The sequence below is a fragment of the Hippoglossus stenolepis genome, chromosome 2 (assembly GCF_022539355.2).
Source record: "Hippoglossus stenolepis isolate QCI-W04-F060 chromosome 2, HSTE1.2, whole genome shotgun sequence".
Classification (NCBI taxonomy): domain Eukaryota; kingdom Metazoa; phylum Chordata; class Actinopteri; order Pleuronectiformes; family Pleuronectidae; genus Hippoglossus; species Hippoglossus stenolepis.
In genome coordinates this window covers 8,986,968-9,007,969 of record NC_061484.1, presented here as the reverse complement: position 1 = coordinate 9,007,969, position 21,002 = coordinate 8,986,968, and the positions used below count along the sequence as shown (strand labels likewise).

The 21,002-nt window shown below is 40.5% G+C and overlaps 1 protein-coding gene across 1 annotated transcript; it reads right to left on the bottom strand.

Moving 5' to 3' along the window:
• Window positions 1-658: 658 nt before the first annotated feature.
• On the bottom strand, window positions 659-19,847 carry aspscr1 (ASPSCR1 tether for SLC2A4, UBX domain containing). The gene is made up of 17 exons (XM_035179942.2): window positions 19,728-19,847; window positions 19,468-19,523; window positions 18,313-18,427; window positions 15,527-15,627; window positions 13,887-13,944; window positions 13,724-13,797; window positions 13,020-13,578; window positions 12,330-12,389; window positions 11,976-12,115; window positions 11,073-11,154; window positions 10,913-10,979; window positions 10,508-10,570; window positions 9,603-9,655; window positions 5,060-5,111; window positions 4,857-4,926; window positions 4,161-4,348; window positions 659-969 (listed from the first exon to the last, which is right to left on the bottom strand). Exons 1-17 carry the CDS (start codon window positions 19,815-19,817, stop codon window positions 959-961), a joined length of 1,839 nt encoding a protein of 612 aa, XP_035035833.1. The 5' UTR covers window positions 19,818-19,847; the 3' UTR covers window positions 659-958.
• Window positions 19,848-21,002: the final 1,155 nt, after the last annotated feature.

The following is a 21,002-nucleotide window of genomic DNA, read 5'->3' as shown; positions in this document are numbered from 1 at the left end:
ACATCCCAAATATCAGCACGGAACTTATATACCTTGAACAAGCAAGAGAAAAAACCTTTGATAATCTTCAATGAATGTAAATGAACAGCATTTTGTCTGTATATAAAGATGGACGACAGATCTCCACTTCCTCCTGTTGTACAATAATAAAACTAAAATATCTCAGATATAGGTGCTACCATCTTGCTCCATCTTTTTAACATCAATTTCTACCAATGAAGATTTCAATTTGATGGAAAGCTGCTTTAAAGTTTCAGTATGTAGAACTTAGTGACATCTAGTGGTGAAGTTGCATCTTGCAGCTGAATACCCCTCACCTCAAGCTCCCCTTCCAAACATGAGAGAGAACCTGTTGTTGCCTTCAGCTGTCAGACAAAGGGTGTTTAGTTTGTCCAGTTTGGAGAAACATGGTGGCCTCCGTAGAGAGGTCCCGCTCCAGATGTGAATATATAGTATTTAAATATAAAGGGCCCATTCTAGGGTAAAGAAAACAACAATTTGTACAATTCAGATGAAACACACTAGGATTATTTTATATTTAACTTCTGCAAATAGATCCCTTTCAACTATATTTTTTACACTGGACCTTTAAGGTGATATTTTCTTTGTCAAGAATAAATCTAACTTTAAACATCAAGGTAAGACAACATGAGGCACATTTAACTTCAACAATTTTTATTCACTTTGTAATGTTTTCAGCTGCTGAATAACAGCAGCCTCTTCAGCACGCTCAACCGGAATGAAACAGCATCAAAAACTTCATGGCAATTTCTCTTTATCACTCAGACATTCAGTTCATTACTTTGACTTTATGAAAAACTATTAAGCGCAGGCGTCAGGATTAAGTCCACTGTTGTCACAATGTTGAGCCGTTTTCAGAATCGCAGCAAAGGTGGAAGTGCTTTTCTCAGCCTGCAAAGCAGAGCTCGTCAGACGTCTGTGGTCGGTCCTCACAGTCTCACTTCTTACCTGTGCAGGAAAAACAAACACAAATGAATAAACATTACAGGGTTTTTTTCTGTGTAGGGTTTGTGTCTGCGTGTCTCCTCCAGCTTCCTCCCTCAGAACATGCAGATTGGGGTTAGGTTGATTGGAGGCTCTACACTGACCGTACGTGTGAATGTGAGTGAGAATGGTTGTCTTGTACGTTGACCCTGTGATACACTGGCGACCTGTCCAGGGTGTCCCTGCTTCTCGCCAAATATCAAAAGGATAACTGCTATAGATAATGGATGGATGGAGGAATCATACCAGGACATGACTTCTTTGTAGATTAGCTAGAAACCAGAGATCTCTGCATGGACAATGGCCACATATTCTGCTAAATTGTTTGCATCCAGCCAATGTCTTTTTATACAATAAACTCCTCCGTACAATGGAGTATCAGGGTAATTTGGAAAAAATTCAAATCTGAGATTAACAGAATAATGCTGAGATTTAATAAGAAAAAAGTCATATTACAAAAATACACTCGTAATTTAAAGAAAAAAAGATTCTCTTAGGAAATAAGCAGCAAGGAGAACCTGCGCTTGCCAGACATCAACTCCTTCGGGATCAAAAATCTTGAACCAATCTCATTGTTTGTTGAGAAACTATTAAACCCCTTTGAATACCAACAATAATCCTCAGTCTTACACCACCAAACATTTCCTCTTCCATATAAGACACATTTCCACTAATTCACTGTGCAGCTCTTTCTTCAGAATAGACACAGTTTATTGCACAATCTGTTCAAAGTCCTGATATTTATGATGACGTGGAGCTGAGGAGCCAACAGATGAACTATTTTGGAATTAGTGAAACCTTTACTTCAGAGTAACTTCAGGAAGCCTATAATTATGACTAATTCTTGCAATCTTTGATTAGTTTCATTTTAAGTGGCCCTAATACTCTTCTGTCGTACTTCTGACATGTGTTTAATACAACAGAAACAGCTATTTTCAACAGGAACTTTTATACTTCTTGTATGCACTGTATGGTACAGGACAATCCTGTATATACTCTGCGTGCTGCTTCATAATCCGTACTGAATTTGAAACACTGACACAGGATACCCATTAAAAATCATTTGGAAAACAAGCACTGTATCATCCAGAGACGGCTGCTTTTCAAAAAAACCACTGCAACACGCGATGTAATAAATCCTGTCATCACAGCACAGACACAATAGCCATCATCATAATGCAGGAAGGAGCAGAAAGTTCTATTCGGAAGATAAGGAGCTTTTTTTTGGTTTTGCCAGAAGGTCAGCAGATGGTCCTAGAACGGGAGTGTATCAGCTCAAATCTCAAATCCTCCAGTGCACATCAACACTCTCGGGCAGATCATTTAACACAGGTTACACTGCAGGACAACTTCAGGGAAGGACAAACAGTCTCAGATAGTGTGTGGAAGTCTGTTGAGTGTGTGTGTGTGTGTGTGTGTCATCCGCAGGGTTCCACACGTGAAGTCCGTCATTCCAGATTCAAACCCCCCCTCAGCCTTTTCCTTTTAACTTTCCTCATGAAAGAAAAAGCAACCACAACTTTCTTAAGAGACACACACACACACACACACACACACACACACACACACACACACACACACACACACACACACACACACACACACACACACACACACACACACACACACACACACACACGGCAAATTGAGCAATATTATAAACAAAACCATCAATAGTGGCGACTACCAGAAACGCTACAATAGAACACCAGAGCAGCACCGTGCCTGAACAGACCACAGGGGCTCGTGCTGTGTGATGTGGCCAGAGCAGTGAGATCTCTCCCTGGGCTCCGAGTGTCTGTAGTGGTGTCCTGGGCCGCAGGGGATGGCGATCTGAACTAATTGGTTCATCCAAACACGCATCCTTATCTTCTGAGTCACGAAGAATTCTGCTTTCAAGAGGCTTTTTCTCATGAACTGTGGTTTTGGGGTTTGCGTGTGTGTGTGTTATTTTTTTTTTTTACCATGACAAGAATCGTGTGGTTTAAAAGCCTTCTGTTCTTTCTCGACAGAATTGATCCGTGAGGAGGAAAGATGAAGGGATGATAAATTTGTTTCTGTTGTGTGTCTACGAGTGTTTTAAGAGCTAATGAGTTTTGTGCGGTTCAAATGAGGTCTGGTGTGTTTACTTCTTTGTTATGTTTGATTTATTTGGGCTGGTGGGAAAGCTGTCAATCAAACTGGGGTGCAGACTTAACAGCAGGAAGGAGAACGCCTGAAAAGGTGGGTCCTCCGGTCTGGTGCAGTTTGTTTGAGGTTGAAAAGGAAAGCAGAGCAAACACTTGAACTATTTGACCCCTGAACCTTGTCTACATGTCCGTGTTACTTCTCTACACGAGTAAGACATAAGTGAAATAAGCAGTTACCATCATGGCTGGGTAGCTCCACCACGGAAAGCACTTGTTTTTGTTTACAGCACATTAACACCGACATGAGCCCTCATTCCAAAAACTCTCAAATCTCATGTTCATTATTGATATTTTTGTCTGCGTCTTCTTCCTGAATGGCTCCTCTTTATATTTGTATTCTTCAACTTCCGTGTCCATCACCGCTCAGAAACATCATCAACACGGCAACTCCCTCATTTAGAATTTCCCAGAAATGTTCCTGCTGTATTCTCACATGGGCATTTTCCAAATATTTTACCAGGGGACAGTTTTAAACAAACCATTTTATGGAAAAAAATGAACTCCTAAATGTGATATAATTTGAGGTACAAAGACTTTTTTTCACATTCAAGGGGTTTAATTAATGCCAGGACAGGAACTTAAATTGTGAATCTCTCAATAAAGCAACTCTTACTGAGAGCAGAGTGTGTGTTGCATTATGGGTTGTTTGTCGGCCAACTCTTCTTATATATTTTGTGTAATGTAGTCAGGTATAGAAGTGTTACTGCTGTCTAGTATGAAGGTTTGTGTGAGATGTTTTTCTGCTATAGAGGAAATAAATGAAAAAAAAACATCTCTCGCTTTCACTACAGAAATGGACCATGCGCCATATTTAACATGGCGTGGCGAGACGTGACTTGACTTGGTGTGGTCTGACACTCATATGACTTCCTTTTTACACCTCGTACTTTGGAAAAAGAAACAGTGTGAACACGAGCTGGCAAAGAACCACATGTCAACATGTAACATCACCTGTCCTGTCCTCACCTGGAAGCTTGAGCCACTTGGGCACTTTGCCCAGGTCAGATCTGGTTGTTTTAGCCGCCTGGGTGGGTGCGGAAGGGTCTCGCTCATCCTCTGTGGACCCACTGGTGTCTGACGTCTGCTCAGGAGGGGACAGCGGCTCCTCTGAGTCCACAGAGCTGGAGGAGGGTGTCGGGGACTGGATCATGCAGCTGAGGTAGAAAAAAGGGATAAAGAAAAAGGTGGACAAGTGTCACCAGGACAGTTTTGAGAAATGCAGGATGTTTTTTTGTTTTCTTTAAGTATTTAAAGCAGCATTATCTTTTGGAAGAGGAGCTGAGCCAGAAATCAAATAACAAAGTGAGATAAAGATCTAAAAGCGAAGAGGAGTGATGACCTTGTTAAAGAAGCAAGAGGACGACAGGTGGGGGTCACTTTAGGGAAATAGGCTCTATCTTTAGAAGGAGTGGAAAACTGTGTGTGTGTGTGTGTGTGTGTGTGTGTGTGTGTGTGTGTGTGTGTGTGTGTGTGTGAAATGAGGGTGCATAGGGGCACCTGCTGTTTAGGCAGAACCTCAAAGGCATTCCAATGATGACAGCTTTGTGACAGGAAAATAGGCCGGTTGCCGCAGGCTACAAGTGCATATATAAATATATATTTATATATTTTTAAAAATATAAATATACACACATGGCCAGGCGCTCGTTTAGAAATGCATACCTCACAATGGTCTCATTTGCTTGCAAGGCTGAGACAGAGGATTGAAGGAGTTCCCTCTTTAAGTAAAAATCTGTGGAGGAAACAAACAGGCACAAACACAACGTTAGCTATTGTTCTATTATATTACATTCCTCTGTAATACTCCAGTATCTAATTCAAATCAGCATGTGACAGAAAAGAAGAAAAGAGACCCCATTAAAGACCTGTCTTATCGTCGGAGCCGAAGTAAACCACTGCACCAGGAAACAAGTCGGCCTGCAGACAGACAGAGAGAGAGAGAGAGAGAGAGAGAGAGAGAGAGAGAGAGAGAGGAGGAGGAGGAGAAATGAACAGAAGCCTTCAAAAATGTTTGGCACACAAGTCAATTTCTGCAAAACACAGAAAAATCCAAACAAAAGTGGCTCCTGCTGCACACAAACCAAGTGCCGCCGCCACATCCAAGACAAAGTCAAGTTGATTTCTGAGGATGATTCATTGCTCGGGGATCTGAAGCAGAAACCGTGGTTCTTTGAAGCAAAACCACAAAATGAGCGCCAATCAAATGGTTTGTGAAAACACTTTCACCCCTCAAGCACAACACTCCTCTCCAGTGATAGTCTTAATGGTTATAATGGACCAGTCGCAGGCTGATATTATCAACCGTACAATTATGAGGTAGAACCACAGACAGACAGGCAGGCAAGAGGGGCACATGTCTGATTTAAACAGAGAGCAGACAAACAAGACTGGTTCTAAGAACAACTTCATCTCCTGCTCATGCACACATTCAGATTATCAGGTCAGCAGAAGCACAATGTTGAGTAAATGTTGTGGTTAATACAAACACTAGGTTTCAGCTGGTGGTCACCGTGTGGCCAGGGACAAAGCTCAAATTCTTTGCATTTTGCATTTTTGCATTTTCTTCCAGTTAAAATATCTTATCATGATGTAAAACAACCTTAGAACAAATAGGCCTCATGATGATGTTTACTATAAATCACATATAAATATAGCCATTTAAATTCTATATATTTTGTTGAATATGTATTATATTTGGATTTATAGCTTGTGGTTACACTGTAATATGTCAAGGCTTCATTAGATTTCTATCATAAGGGTTTGATAACAACATCTTAGCATGTGGGCAGCTGTGGCTCAGGATGTAGAGCGGGTCGTCCACTAACCAAGAGGTCCTTGGGCAGGACACTGAAACACAAATTGCCCCTGACGGCTGTGCCAGCAGGGTGTGAGTGATGTGTGATAGAGAAAGTGCTGCACTGTATATACTGTATAAATGGCAAAAGTGTCATGTTAAGTGCTTTGAGTGGTCATCAAAACAACAAAATCTCTGTATAAAACACAAACCGTTTAACATTTGGAAACATTGCCATTTTTTATATTGATGTTTATTACCTAATCAATACAATGATGGTTCTCACAGACACTCTGGACATTGATTTGTCACTTTTACAAAACAGGCACCTGCCCCTGAGTCCCTGTGCATTAAACTGTGTATTAAACTTCACCCATGCATCTTTTTTTGGGTTTGATTGATGACCTCATGTTAGCAGTTTACACAGACTAAGATATACTGTATAATCTGTGACAGACCTGCAACTAATGATTCATCTGCTAATTATTTTCTCAATTGATCAAAGATAATAAAAAACTGTGAAAAATAACTGTCAGTTTCCTGAAGCCAGCAACAAAACTCTCACAATACTTGTGCTTGTCTGATAAACAGTGCAAACCCCAAAGATGGTCAGTTTATTATGAGACAAAGTCCTTTTTGGACCGGAAAATATTTGTGGATTAATTGTTTCTCTAAACATCAAGTGAATCGACAGAAACTGAACTGATTTCTCGCCGGGTGCAGTCGTCCTCTGCTCTCTCAGACCTTTATGATAAAACACTTTTTAACAGCTTTTCAACAGATGTCAAACATGAGCTGTTGAGTTAGTTTCTGCTCGAGAACACCAGCGGACACAAGACTTAATAACCCTCTTGGATGTGGTATCATGGTATAATCTCACATGGTTCTACAATAATTTTTTCAATGTTATGATAATTTATCAATTAAAAAGCCAGATGTTTGCTTGTAGCTGAATGTCAAATGATTTGCTCTCTAACACTATCACATATGAAGCCTTCATGTGTTCATTAGAGACAACTTTTACAAGATTCCTGTCTCTAAATCAGTTGGCTTGAAACATTAAAGCCGGCCTGAGCCTGCGTTTGGAACCATCTCCTGGATCTAATGTTAGCTTAGTTACCTAATACATGGGAGCTGCTGGTGACGGTGAGCTACAGCATCATTTGTCTTGTCGGCCGACAACATCAGAAGTCGTTGGTACTGTAAAGCCGGTGAAACATTTTCCACGAATCTTATCCCCACGCTGTTTCTAACCAGCAGTGTAAAAAGAGAAGGTATGACTGTGGCTGGGATTAGGTGGGTTTACCCTCCGCCACAACCTGTCGTGCATGCACGCACGCTGTCCTTTCTGTCTTTGTCCCCCCTTACCCTCACTAACTGGTGGCTAAATTGGGACGTGCTGGCCTAATTGCTATTATCACAGTCCTGTGAGCAGGAAACAATGTGTTACAGTGAAACTACGGACATTCCTGCAATCCTGATAACTCTGGCAGCCACGCTTCCAGTCGGGATACGACAGGGCAGCAGGACAAGATCTGTATGTGAGTGTGTGTGTGTGTCTGTGTGAGAGAGGGAGAGGGGGAGAGAGAAAGAGAGAGAGAGCATGAAAAATATATAAGAGAGGAATGAAGAGAGAAAAAGAAAACGAGGCAGAGCAAATCCTGATGGAGGACAGAGGGAGAGACGGATGAGGGAGGGGACGCCTATCAAAGGGCTTCTGGGTTGGGAAACATTCCTTTCTTGACATGATACAAAGTGATTAGACTGTGTGTGTATGTGCGTGTGTGTGTGAGTGAGTGAGAGACAGACATAGTACATAAGCATGTGTTTTTATGTAAAAAAAAAAAAGATTCTTTGAGTGTGTCAGAGATTGATGTATTGATGAGGAAATGGAGCCAGACGAAAGTGTATGTGCACGACATGACACCAAGTGGAATAAAGATTTAGTTTTTATGCAATTTAATGCTTTTAAGTCCCTAATGGACAGAGACATGGTGGTGACGACGGAAGGGGTGGAGGGGGGCTCGGGCACAAGCGAGGGATAGTAGTGGTGGTGTAGTAGTTGGGGTACAGGAGAGGGGCGTGTAGTGAAAAACAGACACGGAGGGTTCAGAAAGGGACAAAAACATGAAAAACAAAGCGACAGATGACTTACATCACAGCATCAGATTGGATTCAGAAATGGTGGCACCAGAAGGACACACACACACTAACAAACATTTCAAAGTGAGCTTTTCACGATCATTATCTTGTGTCCCTCCGAGGAGCTGAATTTTCTTCATCGACACGATACATCACTTCAAACGACTCTCTCTTCCTCCCCCTCATTCCTCCACTTCTTCACTTGTCTGCTTTAGGTTCCACGATATAACAAGGTGGGACTTGAGCGCTCTTTTGTGCATCAGTCAATGTTACTATTAATTATGGCATTTAAGCAAAGATCAAATGCACGTTGACGGGACATGAATAGGTTTTTAAGCTCAAGTTAAATTGATGCATCTTTGTCCCCTTATCTTAATTTGATGTGATGTTGCAAATTAAGCTGCTGTGAAGCTGGAAAAATTATAAGTGTGTGTGCGTGTGCCAGAGAACAACTTTTTATGTTTTTTAATTTGTATCTCTTTGCTCTCGATTCTAACTGTGCAGATCGCTCTGAACTCGAAGGCAACAAAACATCAAGGCTGCCCATTGCTCTGAATGTATGTGTGTGTGTGCGTGCGTGCCAAGATCAAAGCGGGGCCTGTATTAACCCCATGTGCCAGCCTGGGAAAAATCAAGCCCAGCTGGGGTCAAGGACAGTGGAGAGAGGGGGGAACAAGTGTGAGAGTGTGTAGGAGCGAGAGAAGAGGGGGAGAATGGGAATGTGCTGGGGCTTTGAAGAGGAGAGAGCGACCAGCAGATACATTTTACAGTCAGTCTGTGCGTGTGTGCGTGTGCGTGTGTGTGGATGCATGCATTGACTTCTTTTACTGTATTCATGATGTTTGTGGGGTCCAATAGCCTTTAGGAGACCAAGTTAAAAAACAAAACAAAACTGTGAGTCAAATAGTTGTGTTTTGGAGTTTGATGCTACATCCACATTACTATGTTTTAATCTGAAAAAGCCTCAACTCTGCTACAGATACGCCTGGTGTCTCCAAAGTATTTGAGCCGTTAAGACAGCTGCTCCCTGATTTAGTTAGAAAACTCCAGGGCAGCACTTTAGTCTGTACGGGCAGAAACTAAGATGTTTGAAAACAATGAGGTAGACACTCACAACAACTTGCATTAGCCTCGGCTACCATTGTAGAACACATCATGGATAATCAGTTACAAGCCTTGCAGACCCTGTTGTCTTTGCTAACAGCTGTTGTATGGTTAAATTCTGAATTTTACAATTATTCAAGCGTCTGTGACAATTCCAATGTCCAGCGGGACACACATACCTTCCTGTTTACCAGCATGCACATGCCTAGCGCATGCCTAGCGCATGATAGTGGTCATGCGGATGGGATGTAAAACTGAAATGCTGCAAAAATGCTTGTGTGGAAAGAGATTGTTTTAGTTTGAAAACGCAGTGTGATGTGGTAAAGTGATGCCTTCATACTATAAAATATCAATGTGAGGACTCTTACCTGGAAAAGTGAAGCTGAAGGGTCATCTAGAATGGTTTTTGGGGGTGTGATGACTGAAACAAAGTTTTAAAGCAAAAACGGGGTTAATTACAAACTGGGAACATTCTTACTAATGAACACGAATCCTAGAACCAAAGGAAATTTATATTTGTCATAGTTATTAAAAAATGGACAGAAATTATTGATGTAGACATGTAATATGTTAAACTGCAGGGTTTCCCAAAACAATAGGATCAGTTCTCATCTAAAAGAAATGCTGAGGAACATTGAACAGATTGAACTTCTTTTTTCAGGAAACAATGAATAATAGCAAGTCGACTGTGGAAACGCTGACACATATTTGTACACTAAAGTAAATCAAGTTGAATTAGAGAATTGATTCAACTTTGACCTCCTAATGTTTCCTGTGCAATAATATCCACCAAGGACGTTAGGGTTTCATCCACGTTTGTTTGTTTGTTGGCAGGATTGCGCAAAAACTACTCAACCAATTTTGATGAAATTTGGTGAAGTGATGGGGCCTGACCCAGGGAGGAACCCAGTAAGCTCTGGTGCAGATTACTTTGTTTAACATTGTGAGATAGGGCATTTTTTCAACAAATTCATTTATTTGTTCATTATTTATTGATAGTGTGGATAATTGATTTGTTTGTTTAATACTAATTATCTGACTGCTACTTGCTGCAGCTCTGGAGCTGAGCAATTATTCTGATGGGTGCAATGTTATCATAACTGAAGAAAAATGGTCAAAGCTGAGACCTGAGTTAATAAACCAGGATTATCCTGTAAATGGACAAAGTGTTAATAGAGAGAACTATAATTCAATGACACGTTCAAACCTATACAAAGATGCTACATGGTGGATGCTGGTGCTTGATGATGTTGTGAAATGAAATGAAACTTACACAGGTAGAAACTAAGCTGAGGATTCTCCAGATGACTCTTCACAAAGCTCCACACGGTATCAACTGGACAGAAAACACATGGGACATGCATCATTATGCATCAACAAACAAACTGTGTGGAGTAAAGAAAAATATATTTTTCTGATGGAATTTCCCTTCAATTTGTTGTTGTGCTGCTTGTCGTGTTGCTGTTGGGGCTGAGATGGATCTAATCCCTGGAATTACAGACCTGTCTCATTCTTTCTGTCTCTCTGTCACTCTGGTGTGGCTGCGCTCATACATGTGGTGAGGAGGCCGCAAGTAGCTTGAACATTGCAGCCATACCTGTGGCTAGCCAGCTGAAATGAACACTCTCCACATGGCATACACAAACATACACAGACACACAAAAGGAAATGCACACACCTGTCTCCAGGGGCCTGAAGAAGCCTTGTAGGACATGCCTGTCTGGAAACTGGACCCTCAGGACCACCTGGAGGCACACGGGCAAAGAGTGTTCATTTTGAAATCGGTGCATTTCACACAAGCAAAAGACATTGTGGTTATTTGTTTGTCTCTTACTCACTTTGGGATATCTGTACATCTTCTCCTTCATCTGGTTTTCTCTCAGAGATTTAGTCATCAGTGGAGCCTCCTCCAACACCTTCCTACAGAAAGAGACGGACCGGGTTACAATGAAATGAGCTGTGAGACACAAATGCAGGTTTTAATATCAGTAATATAAAAGATGAACAGAGAGGAGAAAGAGTAGATATTTCTTCATCTGCTTTGACTCGTGTGTGGCCGGATATGTGTGTGTACGTGTTGGCGGTAGAAATGAATTGCTGTGGTCGGCTTAATTCCCCCCTTGGTAATTGTAGTCACTGAAACAGTAGTAGCGTCGGCATGATGCAGCCAGCTAAGTCAATATAGATGGAGATTGAAGGATGTACACGTTGAGGTCTCGACCTGACGGTGTTTGGTTGATGGCTGGAAGGTAAACGTCTACACACAACAGGCTTACCAATTGCTCCCTGTATGCCATATTTAGAAGCTTTTGTAGTGTGCGTGGTGTCTTATAAATGAGAACATGCTTGAAAACACCCACACACAATGTTTCAGCAGCTGTGGTCTACAGCAATCACATCCAGAGTAAACTCGCCTGCATCTGTTTTGAAGAAGCTCTCATAAATAAATAAAAACTTCAAACTCACAATAAATAAAAACTTCAAAACACACACAGCCATGCCCGACACTCTCCCTGCCTATGGCCTCTCATCATCATCGCTATGGTATTCTGCAATTAAAGATTATACATGGACGAAACACCGCAGGACCAAATAGCAAACTGACTAATTATCTGTTACAAACAGAGCAGGATCATGTTTTATCTGGATGTGTTTCTGCAGCAAGAAATTATTTATACTGATTATCACACACAGCCCTCTGACCTTTCGTCAACAACCTCCATTCACATCCTCCTCCTCACCTCTCGCTCTTCAGCTGGGCGAAGCGCTTCCGCACGTCATCCACTGTTATTTCAAAGAACTCGTCGGGTAGATCCCTATGGTCCGCAGACTTACGGGACATGGAGTCCAGGTGGTAGATGAGAGGCTCCCTCTCCACTGGCTGCAGAGAGAAAGTGATAGAATGAAAGGATGGAGACTGAAAAAAGACGACACTGATGGTTTCATGTAAAGCACCTTGAAAAGTCCTGGTTATGTCTGTAATTATAATAAGTTACAAAAATCAATCTATGTCCATTCAAGGTGGAAATCCACAAAACGAGAAGTAGATAAGGAAGTTAAAGAGCAGAAACTTATGACTTGAAACAAATGTTTACCTCCAGGAACTCCTCCCCATGATCCATGTCCTCATCTGGCTGGTTGGCAGTGACATGACCCTATGAAAGGAACAGAAAAGCCTGTAAGTTTTACCCTGTAACATGTGAGGAGACTTTTTTGTCTTTTGTGTTCAAAGGTCAAATATTAACTTTTAATCCTAAAAAAAAGTAATCTAGATAAATCTGTCAATTGGGAAAAGAAAATGATTTTTTTAAAGTTATATTGTATCAAGCTGAGCTTTATTCGCATGGAACAACTCTATCCCCTCATTTCCTGTCTATTTCTACACTGTCCACTATTAAAAATAAAAAGTTATCTTTCGATATCTCAGATATAAGCGATGACACTTCAGAAATTTAATAACTAGACGATCTTTCCTTTAAGCTCAGTTTTAGATATGATTTTATTTTGCTGCTTTGCTATGGGGCTGTCATGCTGTTAGAGGATCACACCCTGAAATGATATGATTATATTTGCATTGTTCTTACTGGTTTTGGAATCGACCTCATTACTTAAATAAGGAGCTTTGTGCCGAGTTTCACTTAAAAGATAACTTGTAAAATAATAAGATAATTTGGGAAAATAACGTGTTAATAAGCCCTCATTGGCTCAGAAAACAGTATTAAATCATCCTAAAACAAGATCTTCAGATTTTCTTGATTTGCTCTTCTTGTACTGAGAAGTCTCACCTTGGTGCTCGAACCGTGGCTGGATTTGGCTTTCTTGGCTTTGGGTGACTCCACTGCCAGAGCGGACAAAGACGGTGATCGTCCGACTGCTCCTCCCGCTGGACCCCCGAGGCGCTGACCACCTCCAGAGAAGGGGATGAATGGGGCTAAGGGAGCGGAGGATGAGGAAGAAGATGGATGAGAGCTTAGTCCTGATGGCCCTGCTTCCTCGCCATCGTGTTCTGAGACACTTCTCTCCACAGGGGGGACTTTTGGCCGAACTGCATCCTGGGGGTTCAGAACCTCTTTCTGTTTTACAGGAACTTCCTGTTGAACAGGAAGTGAGCTTGCGACAGAGGCAGGAGTTGGCACAGGCCGGGTTTCCATTGGCCTATCAGGGCTTGAATTTTTAACTTGCTCGTCTGTTGTTGACGTCGCTGGATGTGATGAAGCAGGATCGGGCTGTGATGATGTGCTATGGGTGGTTTCCTTGGCAACAGGCGTGGTTGGAATAGCAGCTGTTTCAATGGCTTCTCTGTCATCTTCCTCTCCAGGAGATTTGTCCTTTTTGAGTAAAAACCTTAAAAAGAAAAACATCAGCATGAACTCACAATCAGTCGGGCTCTAGTTTACATGATATGAACCCACTTCAAACTTGTTTTTTGAATGAATTATTATTAAAAGCACACAAAAAGCATGTAAAAGATTGAAAACAAGCAGGTTACCGGACAATGGCACTTCCTCCTGTGAGACCCAGTGACTTCAGAGTGGTCTTCTTTAGTGCTTCTTCCCCACTCACCTAAAACATGTACACACACAAACAGTTGTGTTACCATAAATCCCATGTTCCATGTCTTGAAAAGAGAGCGTTAAAGGAACATTCCATACCTCATCTCTCATGTAAACACAAACAGGAGTGGATCCTGAGTCCGACAGCCCTGAAGCACTGGAATAAGTTGGTGACAGGAAGAGAAAGAGATGTCAAAATTAATGGTGATTGATTTTTATTTGCTTAAGCTGTGAGTAAACAAAACCCAGGAGTGACTCTCTTGTTGAGGGAAATCATCTCTGTGATTTTACAACAAAACCTCATACGTAGCAGTGGCATGCTGTTTGCATGTGTAAACCATGTGTGCACAATCTCGTGTAGAAACTAACTGAACCATAAATGTTTTACTATTGTTTCTGAAACATCTAAGCTTACCCCTCTGCTTCACAACATTCCCAGAGCTTTTCTTACGCTGGTGTGGAGCTAAAATTAATTTCATGGAAGTGTAACTTCCTTGGAAAAGGATTAGGATACGGAGTGATGTCATTTAATAGAGATGAGATGAGGGCTGGACAGACATGAGCACCTGGGACCTCACAGCTGGAACTACTGAGTAACAGCTGCATGTGTGTGTGTTTAAATGAGCAGTGGTGATGTGTGGGAAAGATCAAACTTCAGAAGAGGAGTGGTGAGAAGAAAGGATGGTATCTAACACAGCGTTGCCTGAACTCATTCCTGCACAATGACCACCTTCACCTTTTCCCGGCCGAGTGGAAAGTCAAGGAAAACACACACGCGCGCGCACACACACACGCACACACGCACACACACACACACACACCTTGTGAGGACCAGACTGGGGCTAAAGATGTATTGCAATATGGCAAATATAATACAACACTATAGTGTTCAAAACACAAATTAATTACATGCATTACATAAAACTCTGTGTGTCAACTGAAAGTTTGATAATATTGAAAACAAATCTTTACGTTTTTGTATTACATTTTTACTTAAATCTTTCTGAAAATCATTTAGATAAATTATTTTATTAAAATAGACAGAAGTTGTAGAATAATAATCATATTATCAGCATATTGGATCGAACAAAACATTGTTCGTAAGGAGACTGAGATGGTTGAAGCCTTTTTGGGCTCCACTGATTTAAGACATACAATTTCCACAGTGAGGTGAGTCATAGATCTGGTTGGATCAGCAGTACAAAAGATGGAGATCTAAGTTAGAAAATATCTGGTTCTTTGATAAAAAGTTGAGGTTATGAGTCTGAGGAGCTACAACCATGAGGTGAGACGTTAACTACCTCTTTAGATGAGAAAAGACAAGTCACTGTGCTTAAAAAAGCAAACTGAAGCAAAGGATCACAGAACTGTGAAACATGATTTTACAATCTGCAATCAGTCAACTGCAGTGATGATGGTGCTGAGGCTTATGGGAATTGTAGTGTGGAGAATGTCAAACAAAAAAAAAAAGGTCTCAGAAAGGTTGAACTTAAGAAAACTATTGGCCAACACGTAAAGCCTTAGGATCGTTATATTATTACGGTAAGTTCTGTGTTTCTGTATTAAAACCACTGATGCTATTGTTTAAAGAAACATCTGAACTTGGAAAACAGAAGAGTAAAGCACTTCTCTGCTGTTTCTCTCTTGAAACCTCAAACCTATCTGAGAAGAAAATCCCTTTTCTCAGTTTGGTCCTCACAAAGACAGACAGAAACTTTGCACATGCACATGACACACACCTAATCTGAGGGAAATGTGTGAGCAGCTCCCACAGACTTTGTCCACAAGAGAAGGAACCCTGGAGCCGAGAGCCGTCCTCCATCTGAAGAGCAATCCGCACCTGAGGGATATGAAACCACAACTGTATTTTATATGTGAAAGACAAAAATAGACCACACACAGGTCAAAATGATCTCTTGAGCAGCGGCTCTAACATAACTACATCCAGTGTGTAGGAACTGTAATGGTGTGATAAAGATGTGATAGATGTGTCCTGAATGGATCTGATCCAGAATTATATCATAAACGTTTAAGAATCCAAGGCCACAAGGATTTTCAGATTTTTTTAACCTTCACCAAAGAGGATATGCTTTTTTGGGTTAGTTTGTCAGCAGGATTACGCAAAAAAGAAAAAAGCTAAACACACATATTTCAAAGATATGTCCAGCTGAATAGAACTCAATAGAAAAGTGGATAAAAAACTGCTCCTCAACCCTTTCTTATTGTAGGATTGTGTGACAAAAAGTTTCCTTAAACACAGAAAAGGAAATGCACTATATTATGCATCAACTCCCTATTTCAAAGCTCTTGGCTCAACAATCTCAGTCAATTATGCAGGAGAACAATTCTTTGCAAATCACACTTGATTTAGCTGCACATCTGGACCTGTCTCCGTCTGACGAAGAGCAACCCCAGACATCAGAGTCTGTTGCCTGGTGTTACTCTTTTTTTTTTTGGTGTTGTTCTTTCTTTGTCTGAGTCACTCAACAAGTTGTTTGTGTTTACTCAGCAACCATGTAGTCCAGCACAGAAAACCTGCTGCATGTCGGCACACCGGGAGAGATGAAATGAGCGCCATGGCTGTCAACGGCCAAACATGAAACACTCTCGTACACCGGCTTGGCTGACGTTAACACTCTGTGTGTGAGGATGTGTACGGTGCAAGGGCGAGAAGTCTGAGTGTATTATATCTGTGAGGTATCAATACTCAACCATCCATTAAATGAATAAGAACAAGAGATCAAACCCAGCCGTGATTTTACAGCTCAGATTATGATGCCATGATGTCATAGGAAACTACAGCTCACTACAACAAAGTGTTTTTGGATGAAAATCAGAGACAGACAAAAGACCTAACACCAAAATATTGGAACAATATTGATTTTGAAATTGCAGGATACATATCATCTGGGATGTTTTTCCCCAGAGATAATTATGGGTATTATGTGCGTTATTGAAGAAGAGGAATTTCCTTTCTTTCCAACTGATACATCCTCTTTGGTCGGTTTTAGTTTTGGCCAATTTATGGTTTTCTCACACTGCTGTCATGGCACCTGTGCCCATGTTTCTGTGTGGCATAGATTCTCTGCACTTTGATACACGGTTTCTTCACACCTGTCAGAATTTAACTCTGTGAAAAGTGAAAGCTCCAGAGAACTATATATTAGGTGACTGTCAATATAGGTGATATTTAGTACGAAACATACTGTGATAAAGACAGAAAAAAAAAAAAAGAACAAATGAGAAATCAAATGAATGCAGAGGCTTCCACAGTAGGCACATGGTTTGACTAGCGATCTACACACTGTGGCCTTCACAGCAACTAGATCTTAACACATCATTACAGCGCTCTAACTACAGATGAAACAGTTTGAGGATTCACAGTGAAATTCCCTGTTGTAAACTTAAATGTTTCAAATAAAAATTATCATTAGTTACTAAATTTGAAAAAAATACTGCTCAACATCAACCAAATTCTGTGCATCCAGTAATGTGGGCTTATTAGCATTCACTGAAAACATGGTGGAAGGCATTTACAACAATCCAGATGTTTTTCAGGCGTCGGACTAAGTCTGAACTGGATCATATTTTGCTTTTATAAGAGTCCTGAAAGAAACCTGATTGAAAATGCTCACCTTGTCTGCAGAACATGCAGAAAGATCATTTCAAAACACTTTGAAAGCAAAGGAGGTAACTATCCTAGTCAGTCTGTCTAACATGCTCATCCCTTAACAATACAAACTAAAGCTTTCAGAGTTATCAAATCTTGTAACTACACTTCACATATTTGTGCTGCTGTAATTAACATGTGACCTTACTCACCCATTACACATTTAAAGTTTTTCAGCAGGAGAAACACTGTAGTGTGTGTTTGTGTGTGTGTGAAAGAGAATAATAACAGAAATAATAGCAATCATAATTCAACAACACAACTTTTGAAGCATTTTCTGCAGTCTAATAATATTGATATAATATTGATAACCATGATAATTTTTGGTCGCTATAATCGTGTTATAACATTTTTATTCTATTCACCACCATCATCAAAACACCAAATAAGTGAGTAAGTCTTTAGGAAAAATGCTGTTCACCCCTACATTAGCATTCAGAGACTTGGAGAGTATCTGTTTGTTTTTCTTTTGTTTGCTGGTCCATGCTGACTCACAGTCAACTAATCCAGTATTTCAAACATATTTGACACTTCTACATTAATAAATGACACCTAACAAAGGGACTATGTATGGCTCCACTTCAATGTGAGACATGTGCTAATGAGGAAAGCTTACAGTTTCATGTTTTACTAAATCAGACCTAGGAACCAGACCTCCGTGCTCTGACTAGCAGACACTGTTACACATTGTACTTCAATAATACAGTTACTACTATTATCATTATTATGTGGTCAGCCGCGACAATTTGACACTGCTATCATACTGTCTGTCCAGATTCATGTCTCTCTCTTTCACTCTCTCTTCCACTTTCACTTTCACACACTCACACACTCACGCATTATATTGGAACTAACCTGGCTTTCGGCTGCAGGTTGTTTCCTTGTACTTGTAACCATTTCCAATTTAGCATTATTGGGCAGGTTGGCAAACCTCAACGGCACCGTCAGGTCGATAACAGTCCTCTGAAACCTGTCGTAGGATGATGACAGAGGTGAAATATGTGAGCATCACTATATAATACTTTTTTTGCTTTTTGATAATCAGAAGAACCAAATATCTCTCATCTAGAGCTGCTGAAAGCTTAAAAAAAAAGAAAAGAAAAAGGATCCAGGCACTGAGAGCAAGTTAGGTCAGTGCATTAAAAATAAGAAACACATTTTGCATTTTGAGGTTTATAAACTATGTCCTGAGTTGTATCTCACCTTTGCAAGTTAAATGTTTTGAGGCACGTTTGTCTGTTTTTTTCCTGTTGCTAACCTGTCCAAGTACACTTTGACATACTTTACACTATAATGTACTGTTACCTAACTTACCAATCAAATCAAAATTAATTGCCCTAATAATTTGAGACAGGGCCCTACAGCTTATTAAACAATAAAAGAATATATTTGACTGGTTAAATATCAGCAGCCACGTGAGTTCACATATTATTGTTCACTGCTGTTAACTTATCAAACTTAACATCTCACATGAGATACTAAACCTGATTCAGTTCACACATGTGGTTTAACATCTTAATAACGTATCTATCACTGCCTTAGAGATATTTAAACAGGTAAAACGTACTGGATTGTTTTACAGTCATGGCTATGAAGCAAAATAACACAGTCTATTGACAAGGAATAAAACACGTTGGCTTCCTTATATAAAAAAAGGATATTGCACATAAGCTGCTAATATACATAGAAAACAATAGTATTACCTATAATCAAGCAGTCTGAATGTTAGGCCTGATCATGCTCTACACTACAAACACTGCGAATGTGGTCATCTGGTTACAAGAGACGTTTCATTTTCACAGAGACATATTTTTACTGTCACCAGGGACATAAAGTTAAGTGTTTGTTCACGTCATGACTGTGACAGCAGCTGTGGACGTATATAAACCAGGAAATACAGCTTTAAGAGGCAACCAGTCCATTACACACTGAAGACTGGAGGCTAGGACTCATTCAGCTCATGTACCAGCACTCTGACAGCTACACTAACCCACTGTCAGCCTCACTCACTTCAAACCGTGATCGTCCGGGTTAAATCCATGTTTTCTGCACACGTCCTCCAGCACCTGAGGGTGACACAAAGCAACGTACATCACACAACGCAGCTACGTGTTGTGGTTTCATCAGAAACTGATCTGTCACTGGCTAACTGCTGCTAGCCGAACAAGCTAGCTCAGAGGAGAACAGTTCGCGCGCTGGGAAACTAAAGAACAGACTTTAACCACGTTTTAATGTCAGACAACGTGAAACGTGCAGTAAACACGAGTTACCTTCAGTAACGGTGTGTTTGGAGACACTTTAAATGCTTCTCGTCTCCCATTTGGAGTGAGGATCGTCACAGCTGTACCGCTGGCTGCCATTGTGTGCCGTGACGTCACAGTGTTTGTTTGAAAAAACTTTATTGACTCCAAACCGGTACAATGATTTAAAGGGTCAGTTCACTTACATTTTATGGATTCAAAAAAATGTTTCTAGGGGAGTAAGATGAGGCATTGATTTCACATGCAATCAATAATAATAATAATCATCATCATCATCTTTATTTGTATGTCACTTTTCTTAGTTACAAAGTTACTTAACAAGAGGATAAAAACAATAAAACAACAATAAAATAAAAAAAATTAACAATCCAAGGAAGGAAAACTATTTACTATTTATTTTTAAAAGAATAATTTTGGAGACTGTGATCAATGTAAAAAAATTGGTCTATGTCCAGTTAACTAATTCATGATGAAAAGTTTAACATATATATATATATATGATTTTTCTCTCTCTCTCTCTCTCTCTCTCTCTCTCTCTCTCTCTCTCTCTCTATATATATATATATATATATATATATATATATATATATATATATATATGTAGTCACGCTAATCTGGCTAAACAAGCCTTCACGCACATTGACCCACACAAGACAGAAAAGATAGATCCTGTCTGTAAACTGGCCAACAACATCTCCAATCTGTTCCCCATATGGATGACTTCATACATGATGTGCCATATGCAGCTCGACAGGCAACCTTTAAAGAAATGTACAGAATCATGGCTGTTTTCCCTCAGAAAGATTCCAATCAGATCAAAGCTGGAATCAGAGCAGACAGACAACAGGACACATGGTGCCAACAGATGGAGAGGTGTGAGGCCTGAGCTTCAGAGCGCCTGCAGCTGACCGATCGACCACCTCACATGCACAAGTCCACCTTGGAGTGAGAGAGAGAGTGAGAGAGATGTGAATACAGCTCTCAGTTCTGGGGGGAAATAGCCGCCGTCTGAATAAACAAACAAACAAACAATCTGTTTCCTTCCTCACTCAGCAGGATAGGAACTTCAAAAATTTGCCTGAATGAAATTCAAGCACATGAAGGCATCTGTGCTGGGAGTTTATAATGTTCTACACGTTTTTACAAAAACAGACTTTGATCACAGAGCAATGAATGGCAAACAGATATGCATATTAAATAGAGAGTCCGTCAACAAACTTTTAATGGCAGCATGTTGCTAAATGTCCAATTTAAGTGGATGCTGAAAGTGGTTAAGATCTTTTA

Bases quoted from the DNA above. Each gene is read 5' to 3' on its own strand.
- aspscr1 (XM_035179942.2), bottom strand. From the start codon at position 19,817: ATGGCAGCCAGCGGTACAGCTGTGACGATCCTCACTCCAAATGGGAGA. The intron at 12,116-12,329 runs GTAAACATTTGT...TTCTCTCTGCAG, and splicing joins ATGGGGAGGAGTTCCTGGAG to CCAGTGGAGAGGGAGCCTCT. The intron at 5,112-9,602 runs GTAAGAGTCCTC...GTCTGTCTGCAG, and splicing joins CTTCAGCTTCACTTTTCCAG to GCCGACTTGTTTCCTGGTGC.